At 39.3% G+C, this 14,730-nt stretch overlaps 1 protein-coding gene across 1 annotated transcript; it reads left to right on the forward strand.

The window, feature by feature from the left end:
- The first annotated feature begins 473 nt into the window (after positions 1-473).
- Positions 474-2,303, forward strand: CD93 (CD93 molecule). The gene has a single exon (XM_015827232.2). The coding sequence runs from the start codon at positions 492-494 to the stop codon at positions 2,268-2,270; it is 1,779 nt and encodes a 592-aa protein (XP_015682718.1). The 5' UTR covers positions 474-491; the 3' UTR covers positions 2,271-2,303.
- The last annotated feature ends 12,427 nt before the right edge of the window (positions 2,304-14,730 follow it).

The raw sequence follows: 14,730 nt of genomic DNA on the forward strand, positions 1-14,730 counted from the left end.
AGGACTGTACAATGTTTTTCCATCTAGATGTGGCATCTTATGTCCAAATCACAATTTTAAAAAATACCACTCCAAAACTGGAAGGCCCTATTTGGTTTGTTTAAAAGTTCAGTGATGTTTTATAAGGGTGGGGGGAAGAGGGGTAGGCAGTGTACATTCCACCAAGATTCTCACATGAAGGAAAAGAACTAGGTTAAAAATAAGAAAACAGAGAGAGGGTATAAAAGGGATATTTCCTATACCCACAGGTTAAAACAAACTGAACAACTAGAGCTGCAGCTGACAATGAAACTCTCTCAGGAAACTTAAGTCTCCGGTGACAAATAAGACTCTCAACCAAGACAGGATGCATATGACCCAACCACTGAGCCAAAGGGATATGGGAGGCAAACAAGCTGTGCTCTATTGTCTTAGCATATGCTTTTCAGACATTTATAGAATTTGAGCTCACAATGAAATCACCCCGTTCGTTGCTCCTTCGTGCAGCAAAGATGGGGATTCTCCAGCAGGTATTTTGGCAGCTGCTGCTTTTGGGACTGACAGCTCAGCCCAGTGAAGAGGTAGAAGCTTTGTGTTCTGGGACTACTTGCTACACACTGAATTTAGGACGGTTCAGTTGGATCGAAGCTCAGCAAAAGTGCAAAGACAATGGGGGTAACCTGATGACTCTGAAAAGCCAAGAGGAGGCTTTGCTTGTCCCACAGCTGCTCACCAAGATGCCCAAAGGGGAAGCTGGCACAGTTACGGAGGTAAGATTGTGGATTGGGCTTCACCGAAAGAAAGGCAAATGCTATGAGAAACATCGGCCATTGAAGGGCTTCCGCTGGGTGACAGGTGAGGACACCCAGTACTCTAAATGGGGACAGGAACCCCGGGAAACATGCTTGTCAAATATGTGTGTGACCCTTCAGGGGACTCCCTTCTCATCTCGGGAACTGTCCTGGGCAGACAGCCTCTGTGGTAATGCAACTGCCGGGTTGTCAGGCTTCTTGTGCAAGTTCAGTTTCCAGGGAATGTGCCGTCCACTTATACTGGCAGGGCCAGGCGTGGTCAGCTACAGCACCCCTTTTGGTGTAGCCACTGATTTCCTTGAAACTGTACCTTTTGGCTCCGCAGCTGAAGTAGCATGTGAACCCCAAGGAGAGGAGATACCTGACACCTTCCTTGTGTGCAAGCCACAGCCAAACAGCAATATCTCTGAATGGAGCAGCCCAGGTCCATTTTGTGCTTCACCCACTTATGGTTGCAGCTACAACAATGGGGGTTGCGAACATGAGTGCCTGAATCAGGGCAAGGGTTTGTTTCAATGTGCATGCCGCTCAGGATACCAACTTAGAGGGGATCACCTTTCCTGTGTCCCTGTGGACTACTGTAGCTCCAATCCATGTCAAGGACAGTGTAAACCATACCCTGGTGGTTTCCAATGCCTCTGTGCTTCTGGTTATATTTTGGCTGATGATGAGCGGAGCTGCATTGATGTGAATGAGTGTGGTGCACCTCAAAGTCCTTGTGAACAAATATGTGTGAATACCAAGGGATCCTTCACATGTCGTTGCAACCTAGGCTATATGCCTGCTGAGTCTGACCACCAGGCATGCCAAGACATTGATGAGTGTGCAAGGAATACACCATGTGACCAGATTTGTGTAAATACTCATGGCTCCTTCCACTGCTCTTGCCAGCCAGGATACCAGTTGGAAGGTATTAATAGCTCTTCTTGTCTTGATATGGATGAGTGTCAGGAAGAACTTTGTGAACATACGTGCATCAATCAAGTTGGCAGCTACCTGTGCTCTTGTATGCCTGGCTGGATTTTGGCACCTAATGGTATCTCTTGTCTCTTGGATCCGACAAGCAGCATCTCTTCACCACCCACTGAGGGAGGAGAATGGATCCCAACAGACATTCATCCTGCTTCAGAGTTACCAGCCCTGCTGACTGATCCTTCACTTCAAGCCGAGCTAGAAAGAGACTTCGCGTCCCAGGATTCCACCCTTCAACCAGCTGTGGTCAGCACTGCACTGGAGAACAAACCCCGGATCAGAGATCAGAGGATAGATAAGGAGAGTCATGACTCTAAGCATTTTTTATATCATATCTTGGGTGGTGTGGGCGTTTTATTCCTGGTGTCTTTTGCCCTAGGTTGGGTCATCTACAGGAAAATAAAAGCCAAGGAAGTCAAGAAAAATTCTAAGAATGTCACAGATAATTACTCTTGGGTACCAGATCAGGGAGAGAGCAGGGCAGCAGGAAGCAAGGAGGGCTTGTAGTCAATGATGTGATTTTGGTGTGAGAAGGAAGGAAAGGGAAGACATACATTGAAACTGAAATTATTAAAAGCTGTACACTGATAATTTTTCATGTAACATTTCGCAAGAGGACTGCCAAGATTGCACCATCAAAACCACAAGGGTGAAACTAGAAATAAAATCTTTTAAGAGTAACTCTATCAAGATTTGTATTTCTGACAACAATGACGGATTTGACTTTGCAATCCACTTTACGTAAGTGCTGGATGGTCAGTTGATTGTTAGATCAGCTTTCCATTCTTGCCTAGGAAGCAAGTGGTAATTTTTTCTAAGCAGCACATCTGCATTTATGTCCACCCAGTTTTTACCTTACTACTCCAGTGCCAACTTTATATCAAACACTTTTTTTAAAAAAAAAGTTATGAACAGAAGAAAGCATATTTCTTAAACTAATTCCAATAGAACCACTGTGATAACAGCACAGTCAAATTGTCTTTCAATTGTGTTAATTGTGAAGTCATATCCATTTTCACCCTTAGGTTTAAGCTAATTGTGGTCCATAGAAATCAGTTTGAATGCAATCAGAGGAATTGAATTCACAGAACTGAAATTTAACTTGTCTTGAATTGGCTGTACTTGGTTCAGTAAAAAAGGTACTGCATGCCCGCTTAGACTTCAGATTCTGCCGTTTTGCTGCTTACCCAAAGCTTTGCTAAATGTTATCACATTGTTTGGGGATGACTCAGTCTTACTGAAGCAGAAACAGCTGCAGTGACCAGCCGAGCGTCATCTATGCTTTCCATATCAGTTCATGGGGAGAAGGAGAAAAATATAGAGGCCGTTTATGATCCAAACATATAAGTACTGACCCACGAACTCCTTTTGTCAAGACCTCTTACATTGTCTTTGAAACTTTGGTAAAGTTCCAATTGACATAATTTCGACTTGCAACAAGTTATTTTACACGAAATACGGAATAAGACCGTTGTAAAATATTTCCACCATTATCGTTTGTAACGTCTGATAGAGGTAGAACATGTAGATCAAAACTTTAAAGAGTTTCAAGGCTATTTCTTTAAAAATAGCTTGGTCAGTCTGTGTGATCACCCCTGGGGAGAAAGTCAAAAATGTAAGAGGATTTCATTTTTTTAATATTCGATTGGATTTCAGTGTGCAGAGTATATAGACTGAAAATGCAGGGTTGTGGTAGGGATAAGGGTTTGTTCCCTCCATTTAAAGAAGCTCCATTTTCAGCTTATGTTCCTTTTTTCTTAGGATTTATGATCTCTACAGTAATAAAAAGCTGGCTGGATGATTTGAGGCCAGTCGATCTCTCATAGCTCACAACATCAGGCTTAGGTGACAGCTAGAAATGTGAAATATATATTCTTCTTGGCATTTTCCCACAAGTGCAGTGTGCATAGAGAAAGGCGGGTTATAAGTTTATCCAAATCACATTTTCTGCAGGGTTTTAAAGGCTGTATTGTGATTGTGATATTGAATTCCATAAATCAGCCTTAGAACATATATTCACAAACATCTGATGAGATGAGGTAAATAAATTGTGAACATCTCCATAATTCCTTCCCCCTGCAAAAGGTATTTACAGAAGAATTTGATATTATAACAATTTTTAGGAGTGGCAATTTTAATACCTGATTTGCAGCTACTGGCCAAGATTTCCCTCTAAAAAATCTTCTCCATTCCTTCTTAGACATTCTAATTGAATGTCTAAAATATACATTAATTTAAGCAGATATTCTGTAGTTTTTGCTATTAAATCTGCATCACTCTCCACTTTGATAACATTATTCAAGAATGGGATTGAAACAAAAATAACCCTCCCTATTAGAAATCCCACTGGTTTTTATTAATTCCATTAAGACTAAATAAAATGGCTTAGTCTGGACTAAACCACGCATATAAGATATTGAGTCCCACATTACCACAAACTAGCTTAACATAATGAGTTTGCCATAGCCCACCAGATACATCCTGTTCTAAGCATGCAGAGGAAAACTTTGTTCCTGAAGTTATCTTCTCCGTTGAATCTATTGTTAAATCAAGAAAGCCACAGGAAAATTCAGAAGTCTGACTGCCTGGATATTTTAAATGGATTTCCTTATCTTATTTTTGTACAGTTGCTGGAAAGAGGGGAAGACGAAAAGTAATACTTGAAGAGCATGATACAACTAATAAAAACTTAAATTCAGATGCCCTGATATTTGCAATTATGATACAAATAAAGGACACATAGAGTTATCTATGCTCGGTTGGGAAGCAGGATAGACAACCTAGATGTGTGGGCACATACTGATTTATAATGATATTTTTATAACAAAAGAATGGAATCCACCATTCATTGAATGGTGAAATATTCTTTTTCCACTTGGAAAAACTGGGTATATAGTTCTCTTCTAGATTGTACAAGATGTAATAAAATATTAATATCCTGTGCAGAAATTTGGAGACACTGAGATCTGAGTCATGTAGTCTTTTCCTTTTAAAAGGAGGGATTGTATGTGGGCAGTCTTGGAAAGCATATGAACTGTAATAGTGGAGTCAGTGTTCTATTATAAAACATGTAACATAGATGTCTCTCCAGATTAATTTCCATGAAATAAATGTAGGCTAAAGGTTGGTGAGCTGCACCTATTTAGATATTGCTGGACTTCAACTCTCATAAGCCCCTAGCTATCATGATCAATGTTCAGAGATGGCATGATTTCGAGGCCAAGAAAATGTGGAACACCGCAACCTGTCCACCCTGCCATTGACCTACATGAAACAGGAGAACATCAGGAAAAGCCTCAGCAGATAGCAGCAACTAGCCAACCTATGCTGGTCTCATAACTCCTAAGCGGAGTCAACCCTGATAGCTTCTTTGATGAATGGGGTGTGTGGGTGTGAAGGGACTCATAATTCCAATTGCAAAACAAATGCTGAAGAAATTAAAACAGCCACATGCCCAGCAGAAGGCAATGGCAACTCACTTAGGGCATGAATGCAGACACAAAAATGAGTGCTACATATGCCATCCCTTATATATTGCCTTATATATTGCTTGTGTCTATCAATTTGTCTGTCTACCTGCCTGCCTAGTTTCATTTGATGTGGGAAATTCCATAGAAAATGAAATCTTAAAATATTGTGATTAAATGCTTTTCTTTCTTTTCTTCGCCTTTTTATTTGTGGCTACTAGAATGTGGTTTCAGAATAAAAACAATAAAAATTCCCCTGCTTTGAAGACTACGGTGTCTGTAACTCTCACACTTATTTCTCTTACCCACCCAGCTTTGAGCTACAGCCAAAGATTCCTGGGAAGAGCTAAATTCAGAAGGGTCCACACCCTTCTCTTTAGTAAAGGGGTATGTTCAGGTACCTGAACCTCATTGATTCTCTGCTTGTTTGTTTGTTTGCTCTCTTTTTTAAAAAAAATCTCAGCTTTATTACCTTCAGAAGCAGAGGTGGTCCTCGACTTACAACCATTTGCTTAGTGACCTTTTGAAGTCACAACGGCACTGAAAAAAATGACTTATGACAATTTTTCACACTTATGACTGTTGCAGCATCCCCATGGTTACATGATCCAAATTTGGATGCTTGGCAACTGGCTCGTTTTTATGACAGTTGCAGTGTCCCGGGGTCATGGGATCCCCTTTTGCGATCTTCTCGCAAGCAGAGTCAATGGGGAAGTCAGATTCACTTAACAACAGTGTTACTAACTTAACAACTGCAGTGATTCACTTAAGAGCTGTGGCAAGAAAGGTCATAACATGGAGCAAAACTAACTTAACGTGACAGAGTCAGAGTTGTCTTTACAATTCGAGTTAACACCAGCATGCAGCTCCCGATGAACATTGAGTTTCACCGTTTGTATACTGTGAGGAAGGAGGAGGATAAAAGGGGTCTTGTTTACCTATGTTTGTGTTTATTTTACTACCAACTCGGGTGTCATTAGGTCTAATCACTAGTAAAGAAAGAAGGTTACTCTGACATGTCTATCTGTCAATACTAATTGGTTTAAAGAGCCACCCTCAACAATTTACTTAAGCTAATACTTCAACCTGCAGCATGCTAAGTGGGCCCTTGACGGAAATGCATCAGATTCTAGGTGGAGACATCCCTTGGCAACAGAGCAGAGACTTGAGATCTCATCAATTTAAACTGCACTGCTTCTAATGCATATGTGTCCTTATAAGCCCAACACTGTGCACCATACGTAGCCCTTGAGGTTTTAAAAGTTTACCTGCTGCAGGAAGAGAGTTGTTGCCCCCATAGGCTATGTGTCTAATTATTGCATTCCAAGCTATTTGGGCACGTAGGGTGAGGCTTGAAGAATAGTTTCCGGGAAAAGATTGTCAGTTTTCCAAACGCGGGGGTGGTTAATGTGTCACCTTGGTTTTTATGTGGTTGATTTCCAGCATTTTGGATTGATAATGAAATGCAGGTGTCGTAGAGCCAAAGAATAGCAACACTGTCAGCATATAGAAAAATGGAAATTGGTTTACTGAACAGGAGAGGGAATGAAATTCAGTTCTAGTAAGGGCCTGAATAATATCATTGCCAGAATTTTTTTTTTTTAAAAAAATATTCATTTGATTCAGAGATCTGAGGATTCAGTCTTAGTCAGCGTTATTGGCTCTCTGTCAGCATAACTGGATTTCTTACTATGCTATCTCTGCCCCAAGGGGCCAAGGGGTTTTCTTCAAGACCTCCCCATCTAGGTAAGGCTGCGTAGAAAAAGCCTTCCTGAAGCTTTTCCTTCCTAGGTAACCTATAGTAAACTCCCACAATGCTATCACATATTTTTTTCTCACTCCTGTTAATCTTATCCAGATGTTTTCAACAGTATTTCAACATTCAGGGACACGAAGTTCTTCACAGACATATAGAGCTTCTTTACAGAGAAAACTATTCTGCCTCTGTTTTTCCTAAGATTGTTTCTTTAAACTTGTGTTGCTCCCTTCCCCCCCCCTTCCCTCATCTTCTTCAGGCTGTTCATTGGCCAGATCAAGGTGAGCAGCTCTTTAGTGGTGAGAGATTACACTTAATATATTGTAGAAGCATGGGAGCAGACCTATAAAAGCGAGTAAAGTTACATTACGCATGAGTTCTGAGGGACGTTAGAAATACAGCACAGCAACATCATATTATCAACATCTAGGCAACGTTCCCATTTGCAAAGAAGGAGCTTCTGTTCAGGCTATTGAAATTTTGTCCTGCACATTCATTACTTAAAGTGTTCAACAGTATTGAACCTTCCTGTATGTTATCTTTTCTCATATGTGTCTACAATCCTTTTTTGACTAATTGTTCCAAATTTCCCTGCCAAATGAAATGACATAGCTATATGCTAGAACAAGCTTTTTTTTTTTGCAGTTTTCTTGGCTTTTAGCCTTTTAACACTTTTAACTAACTTTAGTGATTCAGTTTAAAACATCACGTTCTCAATTGTTTCACACTAGTTACTATGATATATGTATTTTACTATTAGATTGGTAAGTCACCCATACAACATTCAATAAAATGTCTTTAACATAGGTGAAGTCCTTCTTATTCTGAATTTTAACTAACCTTCAGCTGTGTGTACGTTGTGGTCTACATTTTCTTTTGTTGATTTTATTTGTTGTTCTTTTGTTGTATTTGCAGCTGTTAGTCACCTTGAAGCTTCAGCAATAAAGATATACTTCCTAAAACCAATGGAACAGATAACATTATAAACAATCCATTAGTAAAAAGTACATGCCTTGTCTGCAATAAGTCCAGGGTTCAATGCCTAGGATCTTCAGATAGGTTTTCCAAGTACTGGGATTGATAAAAACATTCCTGCTGAAAATCCTGATGAGTGGCGGTATAGCTGCAGACATTGTTAGGCAATCTTGATGAGTGGTGGTGTAGTAGCAGACAGTGTTAGGCAAGTCTAACCACACCTATCTGATGTCCACCAGATGTGTTTAACTAAGATCTCATCAGACTGAGCCAGCCAATATACTAGCAGGCTGACAATAATGGGTTTTAAGCCATTACATCTGGAGCAAATGGGCTGAAAGATCTGGCCTGAAATATTGAAGTTGATTCAACATAATCCAATCTCATATGATTTACAATTTCTTTCAACTATGCATCGATTGCACATTGTGAAATTCAGAACAGGAAAAAAACATCCCATCCAGGAATCAGAAATTTGGATTTGCCTCATAAAATTACAGTTCCTGAGATGGCATTTGCCAGCAACGTCATCCATATGATTAGTAACCTAGAATTGTACAAAAAAAAAATCCTTAAGAAATGTCTAATGTATCCCAGTAAATCCTCTTTTCTGGTTTACAGTTTGTTTCTGCTCAAGTATCAGGTATTAAAGCGTAACACACCTAGCTATGTATTGAATTATTGTTCTGGCAATTTATTATATATCCTTTTCATGAGTTAATTATGTGTACCGGTATGTCTTACAGAAGGTTATAACAGAAACAAGGTACTTGGGAGTCAACATCTGGCAATCAGCTGCTCACTACTAATGTCTGTTTTACACAGTGTCAGAACACGAATTTAGACATACTTAATTTCCATATAATGCCACTATGAAATGATGAAAAATTTAAAAGTATTTTCCCCTGGAATAACACTAATGAAAAGGTTTCCGGGAGATCACATGTACAGACATCAAGGAACCCAACACTGTATTTTGCAATCATCAGATTTATGATACTTCTCACTGAGTCTATGGATGCAAATGCGCTAAGTATTTCAAGACAAAATTCTGGTGAGTTCCATGTAAACAATTTGCAAGTTCAAGAACATCCATTTTTTATTGTAATGAGCAAAATGCTATACAAGTAATCCTCGACTTTCAGCCGTTCATTTAGTGACCATTTGAAGTTACAAGGGCACTGAAAAAAGTGGCTTATGACCGTTTTTCACGCTTACGACCACTGCAGCATCCCCGTAGTCATATGATCAAAATTCAAATGCTTGGCAACTGGTTCGTAGTTATAACGGTTGCAGTGTGATCACATTTTGTGACTTTCTGACAAGCAAACTCAACAGGGAAGCCAGATTCACTTAACAATCGTGTTATCAACTTAATAACTGCAATGATTCAACAGCTGTGGCAAGAAAGATCATAAAATGGGGAAAAACCCATTTAACAACTGACTCACTTGGCAACAGAAATGTTGAGCTCAGTTGTGGTCATAAGTCAAGGACTACCTGAACTCATCATCCTATTCTAATCTCTTCCCAATCGGGTTACAGTACCTCACCCACCTCAGTTGCTCCCCCAAAAGCTAAAGCTCTCTTGGCTTTTGTATGGGAGATCTCCCCATGACACACTGGAGTGTAGACTGGGAAGTTGGAAAAGGAGGAGAAGGAAAGGGAAAATCACTTCTATATTTTGATCAAGGAAACTATTTGGTTGGCTCTGGGAAGTTGAGCTTTTTATAACATGGTTATAAAAGTGCAGTTAAATATAATTTTTTTTAGTCTCATCCTTCAAAATTTAATGCATTTAATCATGCCCATTGCCTCTTGAGATAAATCTAGGTAGCCAAATATAATACATGTAGCTTAATACAATACATATTATCGCAAAAGGAAATTGCGGCATATTCCACAGTTTGTTCCGAAGTTCCTCCATGAAAAGATATAGAAAGGAGAATATAGAAAGACAATAACCAGATGGGGAACCCTGTTGTCCCCAGTGTTTTACGCGTTATACAGGAGTCCAGATAGATTTCTAGACCAAGAACAAAACATATATTAAAAAAGAAATTGCAATTTCGTATTTTACATTTTAATCATCAAGACACCATTATGTACGTACTAAAAAGGTACTTGCCTCTGCTATCCTAATACTAAAAACTATAGTTGTATGGGGTGATGTCTGAGCTCAGGGGAATGGAAGCAGATGTTTACTTATCTGATACAGGATGGATGGCTCCAACCCACTTGCTCTTACCCTACTTTCTGTATTTAAACAGTGTTATAGTACTTTGCCTGTTTAAATAAGAACTTTTGAATCTTGTTTACCTAAAATGCTTCAGCGGGGAGGACAGAAGAGGGAGTGTTGAATTCAAAGTTTGACAGATTTATCCTCAGAATATTCATACTGTCAAATGTTTATGGACATTCTCAGTCAGCCAGGCCATGATTGTCCCAAAGGTGCTTTTTCAAAAGGCAACTGAACCTTCTTTGTTTTTCCTTGAAGACATTTCGTGTCTCTTCCAAGAGGTTTCTTCAGTACAGACTGATTGGTGGAGAATGGAAGGATTTATATTCCTTGTAGCTGTCTGGTTGTTAGCACTCTTTCTGAGAGTCGTTGAGACCACTTGGAGGTTTATCTGTGCCCTCTGGGTCACCTGAATAGTGCAAATGGATGTGGAACCTTCTGGGGAATTGCTGAAAGGACTGTGTTGTAAACAGGAGATAGGTGGTGTCGTATCCCTCCCCCTCCGTTGAGAGAGGGCTGTTCAATCTTAACACAGATGGCCTCTTTGACCCCTCTTTCAACCCAGCAGTCCTCTCTGTCCAGAATGTGGACTTTGCCCTCTTCAAACTTGGACAGAGAGGAATCCTTCCATGCTTCACCATTCAATCAGAACTGAAGCAGCTTCTTGGAAAAGAAGCGAAACATCTTCAAGGAAAAACAAACTCCAGTTGCCTTTTGAAAAAGCACCTTTGGGATGCATACTGTCAGCATATATTGGTCTGTGACTGTAATAAATTCATAAAATATTTGATTTGATTTGATATTGTCAGCAATATCATATTGGGGACAGTTTGAAAATTTCAGGTAAAGCTTTTTGGAAGGAATCAATGGGTTAAAAGTGTTATTAATATTTCAGACTGTACTCTCAATCAAACTTTTATCAAGTTGTTGAAAACCGCAGGCAATTAAAAACATTTTTCAATTACAAAGTCCACATGCGTTAAAAAAGTAAAGATTTCCCCTGCCAATTGTGTCCAATTCTCACAGCCGAAGAGTTGTTCAAAGATGCTTTCATGGTCATATGGCCATCATGAATATACACTAAGGCGCACAGAACACTATTACCTTCTCATCAAAGTGGTACCTATTTATCTACTTGCATTTACATGTTTTCAAACTGGTAGTTGGGGCAAATAATGGAAGCTCACTGCATCATGCGGCACTTGATCTTGAACTCCCGACTTTCTGGTCGACAAACTCAGTATCTTAACTGCTCGGCCATCATCCCCCCCCCCCGTCACATGCATTAGCGGCATCTAAAACTTCTGAATTACAATCAGCACTAAAATTGTTTGGGTGATTCCAAATATTTTTATAAACAATTAAAGAGAAATACTATGATGAATATTGTTATTTACAACTTTGTAAATTTTATTTTATTTTATTTTGATAAAATAATGGTAAGCTTGTTAATATATTATAAATATATTATAATAATATAATATCATATAAATTATGTACCAAAATTTTGGAATTTATAGATATGAAGAATAATATATCTACTGAGCATATGGCCAATCCAGGCTTACAACCTAAGACTGACATTATTGGTTCCCACCTCATACACACTCTCTCCATCAATATAATTAAAAAACTGGTCAATATTATTCCACTTATTCTAGATTTAATGCTCTATTTAAAAACTGGATTGCTATTTTATATCCCCCACCTCTTTCTTCCTTTATACCAAAAAAGTATTTTTAAAGAGAAAAAACAGTAAGAAAATCAAAGTGATCCTTGCACTTCTTTCCCAACATTTTGGAAAGATGTAGAAATTTTGGGAGAAAAACACTTGCTTTTACCATTTGGTCTTCCGCATCATCTCTCAGTGTCTCATTCTTAACAGTTGAATTAAACTGTTTTGCAAGATATTATAGCCAGCTGATTAACTTAAAACCTGAGTTTTTTTAAAGGGAAGATAAGGAAGTTAATCTTTCCACGCTTAGCCTCCAACAGTTGGTTTCATCAGACTTGGGAAGGGCCATCGTAATCCCCTTCTCTTGGTGCAAACGTTATTAACCTATATGAATATTCCTCATGACAGGAATTCCTCCTCATTGTCACTGATAGCTTCATCATGTCCTGAGTGAAAACAATAAGATTACGTACTTAATAAAATAAGACTTTAAAGGAGTGTAAAGCTCTGCCACCAATTTCTAACCTCCAAGGTTCCACTATGTCATCTACATCTTATATCCTCACAGTGTATCTCTTCTGCTATGCCAGTGAGCACATGAATAGTGGAGAATAGCTTTGGAGAATAGCTTGACTCCCTCTTCTCAAGGGCTGCCACAAAGAAGAGGGAGTCAAGCTATTCTCCAAAGCACCTGAAGGCAGGACAAGAAGCAACGGGTGGAAACTAACCAAAGAGAGAAGCAACCTAGAACTAAGGAGAAACTTCCTGACAGTTAGAACAATTAACCAGTGGAACAACCTGCCTCCAGAAGCGGTGAATGCTCCAACACTGGAAGTTTTTGAGAAGAAACTGGACAGCCATTTGTCCGAAATGGTATAGGGTTTCCTGCCTGAGCAGGGGGTTGGACTAGATGACCTCCAAGGTCCCTTCCAACTTTATCATTATTATTATTATTAATACACAAGTATCTGGGGGAGTTTACTTTTCAGCCCTTTATCTCTACCCAACCTTCTTCTGGCAGGTCCTGTCTGTCTCATTTCAGAAGGCAATGGTGGGACTAGGGTTATGGTTAGAAACCAGGAGCAATCAATTCTCTCTGAGAGACTTCCCAAGGATTGTTTAGTTCTTTTCTAAAGATGTCTTCCTTCTACTCAATCTAGGGAAAACAAAAAGCTTAAAAATACAAAACTTATTAAAACCTTTGCCAATACTGAAACAAAAGGGGTAGTTGTGTAGTATTGCAAGTGGTTTTAATGGAGAAATTCCTAATGAAAGAAACAAAGAAATCTCTTGCTACAAAACATTCACTGCAAAAAAAGAAATAAAGGGGAAAAAACAGGTAGGCAACAATCAGACACAAACATAATTCCAAACAAAATCAACAAGCCTAGCTAAACTAGACATTTCTTATGTGCTTGAATAAGTAACTTCAAACTAAGATGCTGGGTTTCATGCAACACTGTAAGGCTAAAGCCAGATAAATCATGATACTTAGCAAAAGTGAGTTGCAAAAGGATATTCAGTAGTTTATCCAGTAGTCAAATTGGAATCTTTCCACTAGAAGCCCAACAAAATATCTTATCACGCATTATCTCTTGGAGCGTATCTTTTTTCTTCTGAAAGTAGCTCCCTTACCAGCCTGAACTGGAAATGCTGTTTAAAAAAGACCTCAGGTGAGGCACTGTCATCCATTTCATTTTAGAGCAAGGGTCTTCAAACTTGGCCCTTTTATGACTCGTGGATTTCAGCTCCCAGAATTCTTCAGCCAGCATGCCTGGAGTTGAAGTCCGCAAGTCATAAAACCTGTTTTAGAGCAATGTCTCAATGTCTTATTGTTCTGATCGGATGGCAGTTCCTTAGTTTGTCGTTGGCTGCTAATTATCTAGTTTAGCAGAAGCCTTAAACTTTTCACTTCTTGCAATGCTTGCAGCTGTTCTATCACTCCAACTATCTCACCTTGGAGGAGGGGGTTTCCCAATCTTTGAAATTCATCTGCAACATCATCCCTTTTTCTTGCCAAATATATTTAAAGTGACGCAGGAAGTCTTCATCAGTAGCTATCACTTCAGTCATGGGGAAAGCACTATATAATCACTGGATATATCATGTCTTGAACAATAAGAGCACACTCCCCTGCTATTGCATAAAAGGGGACAGAGGGCAAATGTAATAGAGTTTGAATTCTTTCTCTGCTGATGCTGCAAAAGGCCTGACAATCAAAAGCATGTTTTTGCCTCAGAGGGGCCTGCAAATGCATGCGGTCTAATTCTACAGCCAACAGTTCATGTCCGCCAAAGCCGCCCATGACTTCAACTGGATTCCCCTAAATGCAATTTCATCATTCAGACCGTCTCCTAACACGTATCCACTCTACGTTCAGAAAGGAAATTTATTTTACTACCTTTTTATGTACTAATACCAAACACAAGTATTGTACCAGTATATAACCACAGCAAACACATAGTATTCAGCTGAAAAGCATGACTTGCTTCTAAGAATCGTATTACATGCAATGCTAATTGTGTTCCTTGAAATCAGGTTCTTTTCTACTAAGAAGGGCGGGAGGAGACATATTAATAGAGGAATTTCTATAATTGGGGCTGGAAGTTCAGTCATTAAGTGAAGTGGTTGCTATGTGAAACTGTGTGCATATGATCTTACTTCAGCTTTCCTTTGCTTTGCAGAAATAGGAAGGTCCTAAATGTGGGCATTAGTCACAAACTTACATTTCATCACTATTGTAGCTGCGAAAGGTCACTGTATGACCAGAGTGGGGAACTATGGCCCTTTTATGACCTGTGGACTTCAATGACCTTTTTTGCTATAGTCATTAAATCACCACAGTTGTTAAGTGA

Source organism: Protobothrops mucrosquamatus, unplaced genomic scaffold (assembly GCF_001527695.2).
Source record: "Protobothrops mucrosquamatus isolate PMUCROS unplaced genomic scaffold, P.Mucros_1.0 scaffold_213, whole genome shotgun sequence".
NCBI classification, from domain to species: domain Eukaryota; kingdom Metazoa; phylum Chordata; class Lepidosauria; order Squamata; family Viperidae; genus Protobothrops; species Protobothrops mucrosquamatus.